This window comes from Idiotropiscis lumnitzeri, chromosome 15 (assembly GCF_059441095.1).
Source record: "Idiotropiscis lumnitzeri isolate Australia: NSW breed Sydney's pygmy pipehorse chromosome 15, RoL_Ilum_1.0, whole genome shotgun sequence".
Taxonomy (NCBI): Eukaryota; Metazoa; Chordata; class Actinopteri; order Syngnathiformes; family Syngnathidae; genus Idiotropiscis; species Idiotropiscis lumnitzeri.
In genome coordinates this window covers 14,308,302-14,323,622 of record NC_142405.1, presented here as the reverse complement: position 1 = coordinate 14,323,622, position 15,321 = coordinate 14,308,302, and the positions used below count along the sequence as shown (strand labels likewise).

General features: G+C 41.8%; 2 protein-coding genes and 2 long non-coding RNA genes across 7 annotated transcripts; 2 read left to right on the top strand and 2 right to left on the bottom strand.

The window, feature by feature from the left end:
- Positions 1 to 1,223: 1,223 nt before the first annotated feature.
- LOC148323040 (uncharacterized) lies at positions 1,224 to 4,319 on the bottom strand. Of its 4 annotated transcripts, XR_015846681.1 has the most exons (4): positions 3,922 to 4,319; positions 3,728 to 3,800; positions 2,039 to 2,154; positions 1,224 to 1,736 (listed from the first exon to the last, which is right to left on the bottom strand). It is a non-coding gene; the product is annotated as an uncharacterized LOC148323040 (long non-coding RNA). The 4 variants fall into 4 exon arrangements; XR_015846678.1 differs by having other exon boundaries at positions 3,437 to 4,319; XR_015846680.1 differs by having other exon boundaries at positions 3,728 to 4,319.
- A 57-nt stretch (positions 4,320 to 4,376) lies between these two features.
- On the top strand, positions 4,377 to 7,145 carry LOC148323039 (uncharacterized). Its single transcript, XM_088317449.1, has 3 exons — positions 4,377 to 4,610; positions 4,843 to 4,936; positions 5,556 to 7,145. The coding sequence occupies exons 1-3, from the start codon at positions 4,559 to 4,561 to the stop codon at positions 6,019 to 6,021; spliced, it is 612 nt and encodes a 203-aa protein (XP_088173575.1). The 5' UTR covers positions 4,377 to 4,558; the 3' UTR covers positions 6,022 to 7,145.
- On the bottom strand, positions 6,252 to 7,165 carry LOC148323038 (uncharacterized). The gene is made up of 3 exons (XR_015846674.1): positions 7,100 to 7,165; positions 6,765 to 6,959; positions 6,252 to 6,577 (listed from the first exon to the last, which is right to left on the bottom strand). It is a non-coding gene; the product is annotated as an uncharacterized LOC148323038 (long non-coding RNA).
- Positions 7,166 to 11,425: 4,260 nt separating this feature from the next.
- LOC148323037 (large ribosomal subunit protein uL4-like) lies at positions 11,426 to 14,936 on the top strand. Its single transcript, XM_088317468.1, has 7 exons — positions 11,426 to 11,489; positions 13,071 to 13,200; positions 13,376 to 13,534; positions 13,708 to 13,876; positions 13,969 to 14,048; positions 14,617 to 14,737; positions 14,812 to 14,936. Exons 1-4 carry the CDS (start codon positions 11,487 to 11,489, stop codon positions 13,869 to 13,871), a joined length of 456 nt encoding a protein of 151 aa, XP_088173594.1. The 5' UTR covers positions 11,426 to 11,486; the 3' UTR covers positions 13,872 to 13,876; positions 13,969 to 14,048; positions 14,617 to 14,737; positions 14,812 to 14,936.
- Positions 14,937 to 15,321: the final 385 nt, after the last annotated feature.

Sequence of the window (15,321 nt, the reverse complement as noted above, 5' to 3'; positions counted from 1 at the left end):
GGCACACAAAGACGAACAACCATCTTTGCTCACATTCAATTTAGAGTGTTCAATCAGCGTGCCATGCATGTTTTTGGAATGTGGGAGGAAACCGGAGTATAGCCAATGGAGCGCCACCATCACAGAGATGAAACTAAATACAACCAAATTGATATAGAAAATAGATATAGATCACACAGAGGCGGCAGCGTAATGTAGCCGTTGATGTATTATATAGGCAGCAGACATTCAGAAAAAGCAAACCTATGTGGCCATACACAGTATATACGTATACAGTGAACCCTCGCTACTTCGCGGTTCACCTTTCGCGGGTTCAGTGCTTTGCGGGTCTAAAAAATATTCGGGGGCATTGTAGTTTCGCCGAGCGGCACGACGGGGCGCTGGAGCGGTTAGACGGCCGGCGTGCGCCGAAGAAGAGCGTGGGCGAAGAGGAGAGTGGACGAAGAAGAGCACGTTCCCCTGGGCACGATTTGGGGCGACGTTTCGCACGGTTCGGACCGTACCAGAGCTCCGGCCAGCGTGCGTGGCAGTTAAGATGAAGAGGAACAACTTCCGCCCGGGCACTAGCGGGGCGACATTTCGCTCCGTTCAGGACCGTGCGAGAGCTCCGGAGGAGACCGGCCGGCGTGCGTGGCAGTTAAGCCGAAGAGGAACAACTTCCGCCCGGGCACTACACCCTAAAAAAGGATTGGTGAGATTAACCAAAAAAATGGTTAAAATTGACCAATCTAGTTGGTAGTTATGTGTCCGACTGATCTTTTGGTTAAAACAACCAATCGAGAATGGATAGTGTTTTCAACCAATGTTTGTTGGTTGTAGGTTCCAACCAATACACGTCAGTCCTTTTGACCAAGATATTGGTTAATTTGTGCACAAGCAACCAATATAAGTTGGTTGGACTGGAACCATCTATATTGGTTAGAAATGACTATTTTAATTGGTTAAAATGGTACCATTATTATTGATTGGTACTGCAGGCTTGGAATTTAACACTGGTATCTGGAATAAAATAATGAGCAAGGTTAAAGCACCAATGCAGTTCAGTTTAATTTAAAAAAACAATACCCTATATATTACAATGCATACATAATACAATAAATTACAGTATACAAAATATTTAGTACATAGCATTTGGAACAGTTAATGCAGTGATAAAACACAAGTTACAATTGCCTGTCCTTCCCTATGGAATGAGCTTCCATTAAATGCTAGGTCTGTCCACTTTTAAAACACATTTGAAGACAAATTTTTATTCTTTAGTTTTCGACTCGACATGAGACTGTCGTTGTTCTTCTGGTATCTATTGTATATGTGTTTATGTCTTTTAATTTGTGTGCTAATTTCCCACAAATTAATATTACACCGCATCGAAAGCGCTTTTTTTTTACAGCTCCAGCTGTTGAGAAATGCGCTATATAAATAAAGCTGTATTGTATCTTGTTTTGATAATTAGTTCTTGAGTCCTTGGAGTTAAGACATCAGAGGGTGTGGCAATGCCATACACACACACCTCTGAAGAAACATCCACGCATCAGCAGCTTCTGTTGGGTATTCCACATCATATCCAATTTTGACAAGAGAGTCCAACTGGTAAACTAGTCGTCATAAAAGGAGGTAGAAAATATTTGCTGCCAAGACTGTGGTCCCAGAGGCAACCACTTGGGCTGGCATGTGACCCCTCTCTTCGCACATTCCTCCATCAATTCCCTTTGACAGGCAAGGGGGTCTGTTCCGGGCTGGAATGAGAATAGAAAAATACAGTTTATGGTACAGACGGTTATTTTAGTTAATGAAAACTAACAAAATAACTAAAACAATAATTGAAAAAACATTTCGTTAGCTCGGTCAGCATTTAACAAATGTTTGCAACATGAACTTTACTTCTGGAATGTGTGCATGCATGCATCTTGGTAACACATTGACCTCATTGTCATTGTTAAAATGTGAAACCTGAAAATTTTCTTTATGGCACTTAAACAAATATAACCCATGCTTTACAAAAACTCTATCCATGTACTGTCCAAAATTAATGTCACACCTTCAGAAAGTATTGTAGTTTTTGGATGAACTTCGCCCGTGGAACCACTTTGGGAAACATGTCTTTCACCAGATCATCAGTAAGACATGAAAAACTCTCCTTGTCAATTTCTTCCTCTGAAAATGAACAAAACTAATATATTATCACACAGTCCTTATACATGACATTATGCTTTTGATACTATACATTTTTAATTGAGATTCAAGATTCACATACCAAGCACTAATACCTAGAAATAAACAAATGTATTATTTTCTCGGCAGTGCACACTGCAAACTTATATCATTCAGTGTTTCCCCCAGGTTTACTGGTTTGGAAGAGAGGGGAATGCTTGAACACAAATCAGCGCAGGGTATCTTATGAAGCAGGTGTCGGTCGTCCTCCAAAACAAGCAGCTTGACCACGTTGACATTGCCAATATGCGAAGTTAATGTTGTGGGCTTTAACGTTGTTGATAACCACACGCACTTCTAATACATTGATATCGCGGGTGTAGTAGCTTTATTTGAATACAATTTCTTGGCAGTATACGACAATAGCCTTATGCCACCTTTCATTTCACAGGGCACACCGGACGGCGTACCAGCAGGTAAAAGTCGAAGTAATTAAATAAATACAAAAAGAAGTAATTGAATAAATACAAAAATAATGGCTGGGGAATAAAAAAAAAAATGTTTTTTTTGTTATAACATGAATTTCACTCTCTCTCTACCCGTATATATATATATATATATATATATTTTTTTTTATTTATTTATTTATTTTTTTTTTTAAGCATTTTTGAAGGTGCGCCGCTACTTCGCACTTTTTTTTTTTTAAGCATTTTTGAAGGTGCGCCGCTACTTCCTGGATTTTCAGTTTTCGCGGGTGGTCTCTGTCCCCATTAACCGCGATAACCGAGGGTTCACTGTATAGCCAAATCCCCACGCATATATATGTGTGTATCAACATGGGAAACTGTGTATATACACGGCACTTTAAAGTATCAGATCTTCCCTGAAATAGACAGGGAGGCCGACAAAGTGGAGCACCTTGTGAAAAGACCCAGATCTCAGATCTGCACGTGTTGCTCAGTTGAGTAACACACGTGACCAACTTGGAGCATTTTTATACAGTGCACGTTAGCACCCTCTGTCGGCGAGGTTTTATACTACACAGCACTGAATAATTGACTGGGAGTGATACAATGAGTGAACATTCCTGTTGGTGACTGTTTGAGACAGTCATTTGACAACAGACCAGTATGTAAGTGTGGAAGAAAGCTGGCTAAAAGGACAGCCGTCTGGTTGTTTCATTGTTTGCTAGTATGCTGTTTAGTTGATATTGGTGATAGTTTTGGTTTTGATTTAATTTTGCTTTTTTCATTGTAAACTGCTAATGGCAATGTGTCTGACTTACTGCTGTTTGAGTTGTCCCTAATGATGCCCTAGCTCCTGCCGTACTGCTAATGACATGTGACTACCTCAAATTTTCTAAAAAAAAAACATGGACTACTCTTAACCCTACGCTTGGAGTAATGAGATTTCCAGGGTATGATTAAATGCAACACTCCTTGCGTTGTCACGAGGTAGCACTTGTGCTCTTGCTGTTTCAATGTCAATCATGCGTATACAAAAATTGTGTTTTGGTTTTTAATGAAAGTAAGTTTTCTGACTAAAGCACAGTAGACACTACAATATGTTAGCATACCACACTTGGACAACGAGCCAGCGTTCCATCAGACACACAGGGTGTGAGGACCACTTCCCAGTGTGGGTGGATTCTTAAATTGCGGACAAGGGAAAATGAGTTGGAAACAATATTTATTGTGACCGGCAATAAACAATGGACAGGCGATAGGCAGGATAAGCTGCTATCAATAATAATAGTGGGTCTATACTTACAGACGTCGGGAGACGTGAACGAAAAACGCTGGGGAAAGAATCTTCCCCCAGGAAAACCAAAACGAGTAACAAAAGGAGCTTGCAACGCAAGAAAACCGAAAACAAGAATGTCCTTCCTCCAAAGGGTAAGGTTAAGTCCAATCATCGAAAACATAAAGCAAGCCGAAACGTAGCTGAAGAAACAAGCAGAGCAACAAACAATCATGATCAACACACGGAGCAAAGTTGGGCAAAGACTATAGCAATGGCACTGTGGCCGTGTACAAATTAACAGGCTGCGACCTCCGAAGGCCAGTTCGCAGGCTGGGTCCTCGAAGCCTAAGAAGGCTCCTCCTCATGTAGCCTTATATGGACCGCATAACCCGTGGTGAATTTGGACAGGCTCAATAGCTACGTACAAATAATTAGGCTGCGTCCTTCGATGTCTAATATGGCGGACAGAAGACGTCATTTCCGGTGCGACAAGGACGCTTACGCCGGTGTCCAAATTCACGCGGCCTCCGAGTACTGGCTTTATAATCTGTCCTCGTTTCCGTGGAAACTCCATGGAAACGGGCCCTGAGTGAAGGCTACGAGCATGCAACCTTCGCAGCCTTAAAAGCCTCGCTCTTCTTCTACGCCGTTCTACACTCGCAAGATGCAAACTACCGAAGCCACGTCTTCCGCCTCACCCGAGTGCACTTTCAGATGTAAGTATAAGTTCTTTATATGCAATATTAAAACATCACTCATGAGAAATATTGGGCAGCAATGTTTGGATATTTAGCTCCAGCTTAAGATAATTTTGTTAGTTGCGAAATCGGCCAAATATAACTAAGGTAGCTCTAAGAACTATTGCATAGGAGGTACGGCTGAAACATTTGAATTGTCTTATTTCTGCATGTTAGCATTATTTTATTTAATCTTTTCCTTATGTTTTAGGGAGCAAGGAGATGACCGCGCGGCTGATCAAGCTGCGCGGGGAGTACGACAGCCACTTTACGGGGGCCAAGTTCTCCGCAGCCACAGCATGGAGGTAAAAATACAATTACTATCGGGAAAAATATTTGACGGGTTATTGTCTAATTTATTTTCATCCATTTAAACTCAAAATATCAAAAAGAAAACGCCTAAGAATGGCGAGACCCACTATAGCAACTTTAGGTTCCATTCATCAGCCATTTGTGTTTGAATTAGATTTGCGCTAACACGCAGCTGTTTATTTATCCGAGCACAGAATGTGCCCTGTATAAATTCCATGTACCCCCGACAATGTGCTCCCCAATTACTGATATTAATGAATAATATATGAATCACCCTCCACATTAACATGATAAAACGCACTGAAACGGTCATGAACTAATGTACTGAAGTGCATAAATCTGCATGTTACCCATAACACCAGGATTTCTGACTAATGTTTGCATCTTTTTTACCCATTTTTTCATCCTTTATTTTTGCATGCATTTTTATTTATTTAATACAGGACCATCGTGGAAAAGCTTGAGCTGCAGGGCAAAGTGACGCCCCTGCAGGCAAAAAAAAAAGGGATAATTTAAAAATGAAGTATAAAGTATGGAAGTCCACATTTCTTTTTCTTGTGTGTGAAAATGAAGATATAATTGTTTTATCTTTTTGCTTCTTTTCATATAAAGGATTGCAAAAACCCAGGCACTGGCGAAGGGGTGGCAGGGAGAGCTACTGCCGATACTTGGCCCTGGTTCGACCTCATGGATGGAGTGCTCGGACAGAGACCGTCCATCACCCCCCCCTGTCCTAATTGCCTCCATCCCTGAGGAAAGACCAGGGCCAAGTCAGGCCATCCCTGAAGAACTCCCAGGGCCAAGTCGGGCCAGGGCGACGCAAGAGGAGGAGGAGGAGGAAGAAGAAGAAGTCGTAGAAGAAGAAGAGCGAGGCCAACAGCCGGAGCAACGACCGAGAGGGAGAAAGCGAAGGAGAGAGGATGAAATGATCAAACTATCCAGACTCGACTTGGCAATGCGGAGACAGGAATTGGAGAGACAGAGGTTGGCAGAGGAGGGAAGGGCAACTGAGAGGAGGGAGATATTTGAAAGGTTTTTCAGTTTGATGGAAAAGTTGATAGATCAAAATAAAAAATGAGTGAAATATGCTTGGTGTTAAAGACTGAAATTTAGATAACATTCATTTAAGAGTAAACAAAAACCGGGGTACTTTTAAAACAGATGAACTAGTTCGTATCCCAGTCACATCTTGAGATCAGCTTCTTCAGACAAAAGTGAAAAAGCCCAGGTTTGTGAAAGACCAAAACTTTTACAATAATATGAAGACTCCACCATGTCTGTTTTTGCTTACAAATTTAATTTATTGAAAAACTGGTGGACAAACAAGACATGCATTATAATTCACAGTAACTATTCACAGAAAATAAAAAAGCATTTCCCAGTTCATAACTGTTGCAGGATAAACCTGAGTGTGTCAGTGCTGTTTTGCCAATTTTCGCCTGAGCAGGGACTCATTTGGAGCATGGATGGAACCTTTGTTCCAGGACCCATGACATGGATGGGGCACGAGCAAGAGTCCTGATCTTCCTCTCGTGACTTGAAGTGGGGCATCATACCGGTTGCAGTGTCCACTACATCATCCATTACGTGGGGGTTTGCCGGGATGGTTGGGGCAATAGATGGCTGCCATGTCACTACAAAAGATGGGATAGATTTATTAACCATTCATTACATTGTATATGAATCTATTTTTCCATCTTCTGATATTTTGCCATGTTTGTGTGGCTGTGCTGTTTGATGATTCAGTTAAAGATTATTTTGTGGCATATTTGATGGGATGATTGCTCAAATACCATTGTGCAGTTAAAAGTATTTAAATACCTAAATATACTCGTGGTCCTCTGGTACCTCCTCCAGGGCAGACACCTGAGCAGACAGGTGGTCCCTCCACTGCACTCCAGCGACTGTGTCAGCCACCTCTTCCACAGCAGCCTCCTCTTCCCCTTCGTCCTCCGAGGCCATGAGGTCTCCCACCCCAAGGCAGATGTTGTGGAGGACGGCACAGGCAGCGATGACCTAAAAGAAATAAAAAGGAAATGCTGTATATTAGCTATATTTTATAGTTATTGCACTGAACAGGACATGATTTGATCCTGAATAAAGAGCAACATATTGAAAGTATAAGTATCAATTATACTTTTTTTAAATTTACTTACATGTGGTGCAAAGGTGTGGTGCACCTCCAGGGCGTGGAAAAAGATGGCCCGGAATCTCACCTTCATCATTCCAAGGCACGCTCAATTATTGAGCGTGCCTTGGAATGATGAACGTTGAAGCGCCGGGCCCCCACGCCCTGCACCGGCCGCTTGTAAGGAGTGATGAGGGGGAGTGGTCGCTGGAGGCACTGATACTGATCTGCCAAGATAAAGTGCCCTGGAGGAGGATACAGCCCTCTTTGGTAAAGAGGGCTGTGCCGGAGGACCCTGGAGTCGTGGACTGATCCAGGCCAACCCACGTATATGTCCAGAAAGCGACCCTGATGGTCACACACAGCTTGCATGATTATGCTGCTGAAAAGCTTGCGGTTCTTGTAGTCATGACCATCAGGGCCACTTGGAGGCTTGATTCGGACATGACAACCATCTATTGCTCCAGCAGCTCTTGCAAATGCATGGTGCTTCGCCAGCCCTGCAAATCCCTGGGTCACTGCCTGAAGGTCTCCTGCAGTGTTGGGGAAGTGGATGACTCTGTGGCAAAGAGCCACCAGTTCCCCAGTGACCCGGTGGATGATGTAGTGGGCAGTGGACCGCGGCATCCCAAATGCTCGTGCCACCACCCGATATGATGCCCCACTCGCCAGCCAGAAGAGAAAGACAAGGACCTCTATCTCGACACCCCATCCATGTCGTCGGTCTTGGTCCAGGAGGTTCAGCAACACTCTGAAAGAGTCCCTGCTCAGGCAAAAGTCTGTTTGGAGATCCTCTCCATTGAAAAAACGATCCAACATTGGCACACCCAGGTTTATCCTGCAGTATGGACTTCTTGGCTGTTAATGTTTTGAATAAAAAAAACAAAAAAAACATGAACGCATTAATTATTGTACTTGTTTCGTTTGCTTGCATCATTCCTACAGTATCACCAACTTAATTTTAATAACTCTGGCCCTAAACTCTCTAGTGGTATTCTGGTGTTTTGCCATATGTACAAACTAATCACGGGGACAATAAAGCCGTCACAAGTATCTAAATTCATAAAAACTCTTTCAGAATGTATATAATTAAATCATTTCCATTCAATATTCGTTCTATTATGAAGCTAACACATGTACTACTGAAGTTTTTAGTTCATCTGGAACAATCACGTTATAACCCTATTGACCTGTCAATGTTGGTAATTGTGTGAAAATGCTGATAGACGGATTTAGAACTTACTTCATTCCTTCGATAAAGGACAACTCTGCGATGGGAAAGCGTGATCCTCCTCTCCTCAAGAACAAAATGGAAATAAACTAAAAAGTGAAATAAAATGAAGAAAAGTTCGGGTTCCATCGTTTAAAATGAAATAATACAAATGTTTTGCGAAGCCGATGCCTTCGGTCTGGCGCTCGTCGCTGATTATCCATTGATTATCCAAGCCGTTTATAAATCCACCGCAAATACTTATCACCTGCGTCGAACAGAGGAGCAAAGTATATGGGGGCGTAACGTAAATGTTGCGCCAAGCGGCCTTGGCTCCATGGAAACGAAGACCAATTCCAAGGCTGGATTCGAAGGTCGCACGTGACAGCCGTGAATTTGGACACCACGCGCGGTCGTGTCGCGCCGAAAGTGACGTCATGCGGCCGAAAAAGCAGCCTTCGGAGGTCGCAGCTTGTTAATTTGGACACGGCCAATGTATTGACACTGTGTTGACACTGTGTTGCTGAATACTGACACCTGGTGGACTTGCAGGAAACATTTGACAGGGTCATCTGACACTGATCTGTCAAACTAATTTTATCCAATTCCATTGATTAGCGACGTGATGTGTTTTTATATATCCTATTTCGTATTACTTTCCATCGCCCTAATTACTCTCTTATTTATCTAATTTATATATTTAACTGAATTATTGTCGTATTGCACTGTAGAGGGGAGCTCTCTAATCTCGTTGCACACTTGAGTACAATGACAAAGGGATTTCTGATTCTGATTAGGCATTTGCTTTCACATTATTTTTACATACACGCAATTTCCTAAAAAAAATCTTTGATATTCGAGATGCAGTTGATAAATTAAGTGAACAATAAAAGTGTTGTGAATGACAATGGACTCATTGTAATTAAAGATTTTTATTAAAAAAAAATAGTTTCTCCAGCGTTTTGTAATTCAGACTATTTCTTTTTTTGAGGCAATTTCCCCCGCCTTTGAGAAGATCCTCTCACAAGGCACTGAAGAGGGCGGTGTGCACAACGCCCGTGTGGCTACTGTAAATAGGTGAGGGAACGTTGCCTCCATGGACTTCCAGTATAAGAGCGAGTCTTCCGTACGTGCAACGTGTCCTGCTGACATATAGCGCTGCACCTCTGAGTGCGGATATTTAACGCAAAGTAACGCGCCAATAACTCGATGCTTGTTTTGAGCGTCCATCCTGTTGACAGATGCGCTTCCTTATGAACAGAGTTTGGCGCGCGACCGCCGTGTCGACACGTTTCCGGTAGTGGTCACGTGACTTTCTTAAAGCGGTACTCGCACCGACACGGGGTTTGCCCTGGAAGCTCGGCGCGCGCATCGATGCCTCAGTGTCGCTGGATCCATCACTAGCGACTAGTATTCAAGTAGCGGCAAAATAAATGACATCCGGGGCAACGGGCGATAGGGCAACGTTTTTTTTTTTGTTTTTGTTTTGTTTTTAAATCAGTACTGCGAGACCTACTGCGTGAACTGGGGGCACAAAGCGCAGCTTTGACGATCTCAAATTTGCGTTGTCTGAGATTCCAATTTGGGTTCCAAAACCACACATCGTTCAGCCGTACTACGGCGGGAAAAAAAGCATGTTTCCCAGGGTAACACGCGCCCACTTCAGCATCGCAGCCAGCCCCCGTGGGGGCGCGCCCCACTATTTGAGACCCACTGAACTAAAGTGATGCGTACTGATACAGATTGGCTTCTTAATACGTTCAATCATTGTAGAGAATTAAGGTACTGTGAGAAAGCAGTAACATGATCAGTTACTTCACATTTGTTGGTTCAGAAATGTGTAGCACTTTCCATTAGTCAGTACAGAAGAAGTAGCATTCGGTTTCAAAAAAAGTTGTTGACCCTCGCACGAGATTATTTGGCTAGATAAAATTTGGTTCTCTCATTTGGGGTCTTGTTTTAACGCAAGCACCTTGCTTTTCGTATGGTGAGAGGGTGCGGTGCCGCTTCAGTTTGATGGGCAGCTAACACAAAGCTCTCTCCCTTTTCTTCTTGAGTACAAAAAAACGAACACGCATTGGAGTAAGTTTGGCTTTTAAAGGCTGATTTACTAACTACTTCTCATTTCCACGGTGACTCGACTCCAACAAGAAGTTCTCACCGCTTTTTCACAAATGAAGACTTCCTGGTTCCCGTAGTCCAATAAATTCAGAACTGCAATTTTATCGCCATACCTTTTAAATATCTGGATGTCCTCCTGAAACAAGGTGTATTCACAATTTAATAAGAAAATAAAGAGACAACTCAGCCACGTCAGAAAATGCAGTTTTCTCAAAGTGCAACCATGACTCCTTTTATCGTCTTGAAGATACCTGTCAACAGAGAACCACGCATAATATTCAGTGCACTTCACAGCTAACGGCTACCAAAACAAGGCTTACCGATTCCAACATTCTAACAGCGCATACCAAGTAGTGAAACTCACTTGCGTGTACTAAACAATCTTTCACACTTGCTAAAACCTTGGTGGGCATTTGTGGGGAAAAAAGCTTTAGTTGCAACTCCACCTTGGGTGCTACTGTTTTGATTTTTTATGATTTATTTATTATTTTTATTAAGAACTTCAATATACATAAACAAAACAAACAACAATGATGTATAATCAATTTAACTGGGACAAGAAGACTGTTTTGACTTTGACTGTCCCGCTCTCTGCAAAAAAGGAGTCAACGGGTCAGTGTTCAACACAGAGTAATACTTTCAAATTAATTATGAGAAAAATGAATAAATTATGGAGTAATATATTCAGGAAAACTGCGCTGTTTTGCGTTTATTTTAGATATTAATCCACTATATAAAACAAAACAGTCATGTTCCGAAAGTACTTCTGTTTGTAATAAGTCCACGTTCCACAACATGGCGTAAAGAAATAGTTCCCATAAAATGCACCATCGTAAAAGTACACATTTGGACCTTCAGAATGTAAAATCATAAATGAATTGCTTTAATTGCAATTTAAAACGTAATATATATTACGTTTGTCGTTGTTACAGCTTCTTTGTTCGTCTTTGGCTTTCGGCGGAAGTGGTGTTCCTTTCGGCGGAGGCATATACCTTTGTGGGTGAATTACTGACTTCCTTTTTTTCTGTGGCCGCCAGAGCGAGAGGAGGACGATTCCCGGCGAGCCGAAACTTCAATAGCGATTATGGTGAGGAAACAATTGTAATGCTGTTTGTGTAATGTATGTGTCACGTTATTGTAACAACGGCATCTTCGGGTTACCAGCTAGTAGTGATGGGCAAATGAAGCTTTTATGAAGCGCTGAATCATTTGAAACAATCGGTTCAAAATGGTTTGAAGCTTCAAAGCTTCGGTGTTAATGACATCTGGTGGGGAAAAACTAGAACTACAGTCACATACTGTGGAGGCTTTTCGGCAGTAAAACATTAGTATCTATACACTACACGTAAACAATGATTGGATACCTAGTTCTTTATACTAAAAAAATGTTTGTGTGTATTGTGGCAGGTTTTGAGTAAATACAAAATCCCCATACCTTGTTTAATGTCCGGCTAAGAATTGTGAATTTCATTTCATTATTTTTTTCCTGACGTCTTAAGTTAACAAAAGCGGGAAACAATATTAAGCTAAGAAACCACGACTCATATGTTCACACACTAAAGGATGCCAATTTCGACATACATGAATTAGCAAAAACTATGGCACAAGTAAAGTATATGTATTTCAAAAATGTTTATTCAAAAATATTTCTTTTTCCACTGTCTTTGTATTTAGACGTTTTCTTTTTTTTTTAACTGACAAATTCACATTTTGAGAAAAATGCGCTCACATGGCACAGATGTAGGCTGTGCGCATAAAAATTTTAAACCGTCGAGAAGGGTATGCGTGGCTTGCGGCGACCTCATGAAAGTAGCCGACAAGAGGTACGAAAATATTTGTTGCAAACCAGTACTTCCCGATATGGACAACATCAGGACGGGAGCGTAGACATGTCGGGCATTTTGCATCCACATCCGACTTGTGGTCAAGTCGCAACATGCATCCCTGTTTGAGCCTGAATGTGCAGTACATAGACGACAAGTGGCGACCGCGCACCAGCGTACTCGAGACGGCATTTTCCGGATGAAGCACACTTGTTTATTTGGCACTGGCATTCCATTGACATTTTTTTCATTCTATTTAGCATTTTGTTTACAGGTGACTAGCTCCTTTGCACGCGGCATTATTAATATTGTTTACAAGATACCTTTACACAAATCTAGGCTTTTGCAAATGTCATTACAGCATCTCGGCACAATCTATTTGCAGAAAAAATTTTTTGTGAGAGGTACCCTTTTTCTCCTGTTCTTTGTGACATTGTTCAAATCATGCAGAGCAAGCTATTTGGAATGTTTATACAAATGTTTTTTTGCACTTTTATTTTTCACTGAAAGTAATGTGTACCAGTTGGTCAATAAAAAACAGTTAATATGCATTTCCTGCATTTATTTTGATTTTGGCCCTCAGGGGGAATTTATCGTGCATTTATCGTTATCGAGGTAAAATTGCCCAATTTACCGGGATATTGATTTTAGGTCATATCGCCCAGCCCTAGCTTCTGCTGAAGCTTAAAGCCTGGAATGACATCAAGAAGATAGTCACATGTTCCAAGAGTTTCATTATTCTACACAATGGTAAAGCAATACTTGTGGAGTGTCTATCAATGTTGATAAAGGTCAAATGCGCTCAACAGTTTTTGCAGTGCTCTAACATAGATGTCCATTTATAGGTCTATGCCTCTCAACGCATGCGTGCTGGGAAGGGTAAAATGAGGAATTGTCGACGCATTCAATGCAGAGGGCCTTGTATTATCTATAACAAAGATGCCGGTGTCACCGAGGCATTCAGGAATATTCCTGGTAAGTTTTCATATTGTTTGGTGCGAAGAGGTTAGAACCAGCATAAAAAAAAAAATCAAACAATGGCTACTGAGTATATATATTATCCAGTGCAGATCAACTGAAAATTGTGATTGGCTTTGATTATCTCTAGATAACATAATGCAGGTTGTGTGACGTTGCACTTCTTCTGCAGGCATCACCCTCCAGAATGTGAAGAAGCTGAACCTACTGAGACTAGCCCCCGGTGGTCATTTGGGTCGCTTCTGTATATGGACTGAGAGCGCTTTCCGCAGACTTGACCAGTTGTACGGCAGCTGGCGGAAACATGCTACCCACAAAAGGCCAACTACAAGTGAGTGTGGCACAGCATTGCAGCATCGTTGTTCCCGGACGGCCCAGCCAATGTCCCGCCCTCCAGAGCCATAAACCTCACCGTGATTGGTTCGGGGGTATGAGTTTGCTTTATTATCTTTAAGATAACGTGCTTCCCGGTTACACTGACATCAATCTTTCTTATTAATACAGGGCCGCAAATTGTCCTGTGGCCCCCGGGCCGTGAGTCTGAGACCTCTGCACTAAACCAAGCACTCAGATGTAATGGTATGGTGAACAAGCAGCTGAATCTCCTCAGACTTGCCCCCAGTGGTCATGTGGGTCGCTTCTGCATCTGGACTGAGAGCGCTTTCTGACAACGGTGATATGAAGTTCTGAGTCTATTAAAGACCTCATTTTTTATTCAATTTTGTTGTAAATTTAACAAATTAACCAATAGTCCCTCCTCTTTAGCTTGCCAAATCCCAATGCACAAGATGACAAACAAAGACCTGAGCAGGATTTTCAAGAGCGAGGAGATCCAGAAAACACAGGTAAGTGAACGTTCGCTTCAAAGAAAAAATCAATTAGTCGGGGGGGGGGCTATGATGATACTCCCACTTTGGTCTGTGTTCATGATTCCTGATAAGTGTGAAGTTCTGAGCAATACAGTAAACCAAGAACTCAGATGTAATTGTAGAGGTTATTTTAGATTCCTTTAGTTTCTTCTTATTTTCGTTGTTCAACCTCTTCATTGGATGGCGAATAAAAACAACTTTTTACGCGTGAACAAACACTGATGGTCGAAGCACGGTAAAAAGACCGTGTTGCTCCTTCGCCATCATCTTTATTTCTTCTTCAACCAAAAAACACTTTCTTCTTCGTGCATTGCAGTAAATAAAGAATTGCGCCCTCTAACGTTGACACCTTTCACTCCACAAATCAAAATAATTACAAAAGACAAAAAGACAAAGAAATGTATAATTTCTTCTCACAAACATACAAATGGCAAAAAAAACAAATATTTGCAATCATTATCCATAAAAATATAAACATTTGTGAAATGGCGCTAACAGTAATGGTATTGACATGTGTCGTTAAGAATTTGCCTCCTCCTTGCAGGAAGAAGATCGTCTGCAGAGCCCTAAAAAAGAACCCTCTTAAGAACCTGAGGATTATGTTCAAACTAAACCCTTAGTCATAGTCGGCTAGACGTCAGGCCATTCTCCAACATGACCCTACGGTAAGAAACTGGCAGTCCCTCTTAGAGCATGGACCTTGGAATTTAATCTTCCTCCGTTGTTTTCGTTCCAACAGATCAAGGCGAAGATGCTGAAACCCAAGAAGGGAAAGAAGGGAGCACCCAAGAAAGTTAAAGTCAAGGCTTAAATTTATACCTGACTGGAGTTCACTGAACAATAAATAAGTTTGGTTCAAATCAAGAGAGTCTGACATGTCTTCAACATTTTATACTAGAACTAAATACTGTAGATGTGTGTGAAAATTCTCCATATTCACCTGAAGAAACTGCAGCTCCCTGAACATCTCAAACTTGGGGCTCTTTGTGTCTCCACGGACAAGTTTAATATTCTGCAACATTTTAAATGGTCTGTTACAAAGTGTGTGTTACAGTTTGAGAGCAGGTGACATTTGAGTGCATATTCAGCTTAGTAGTGTAGCTGTAAAGGACTGCGGACCTTCTCGACATGGTTCCACTTGAAATCTACGGTCACACTGCTTTGTGACACAATTGTTGTGTTTTCAACCACAATGGAGCCAAGCATGATGAACCGAGCGCTTGATTTAATTGACTTCTGGAGGCAATCA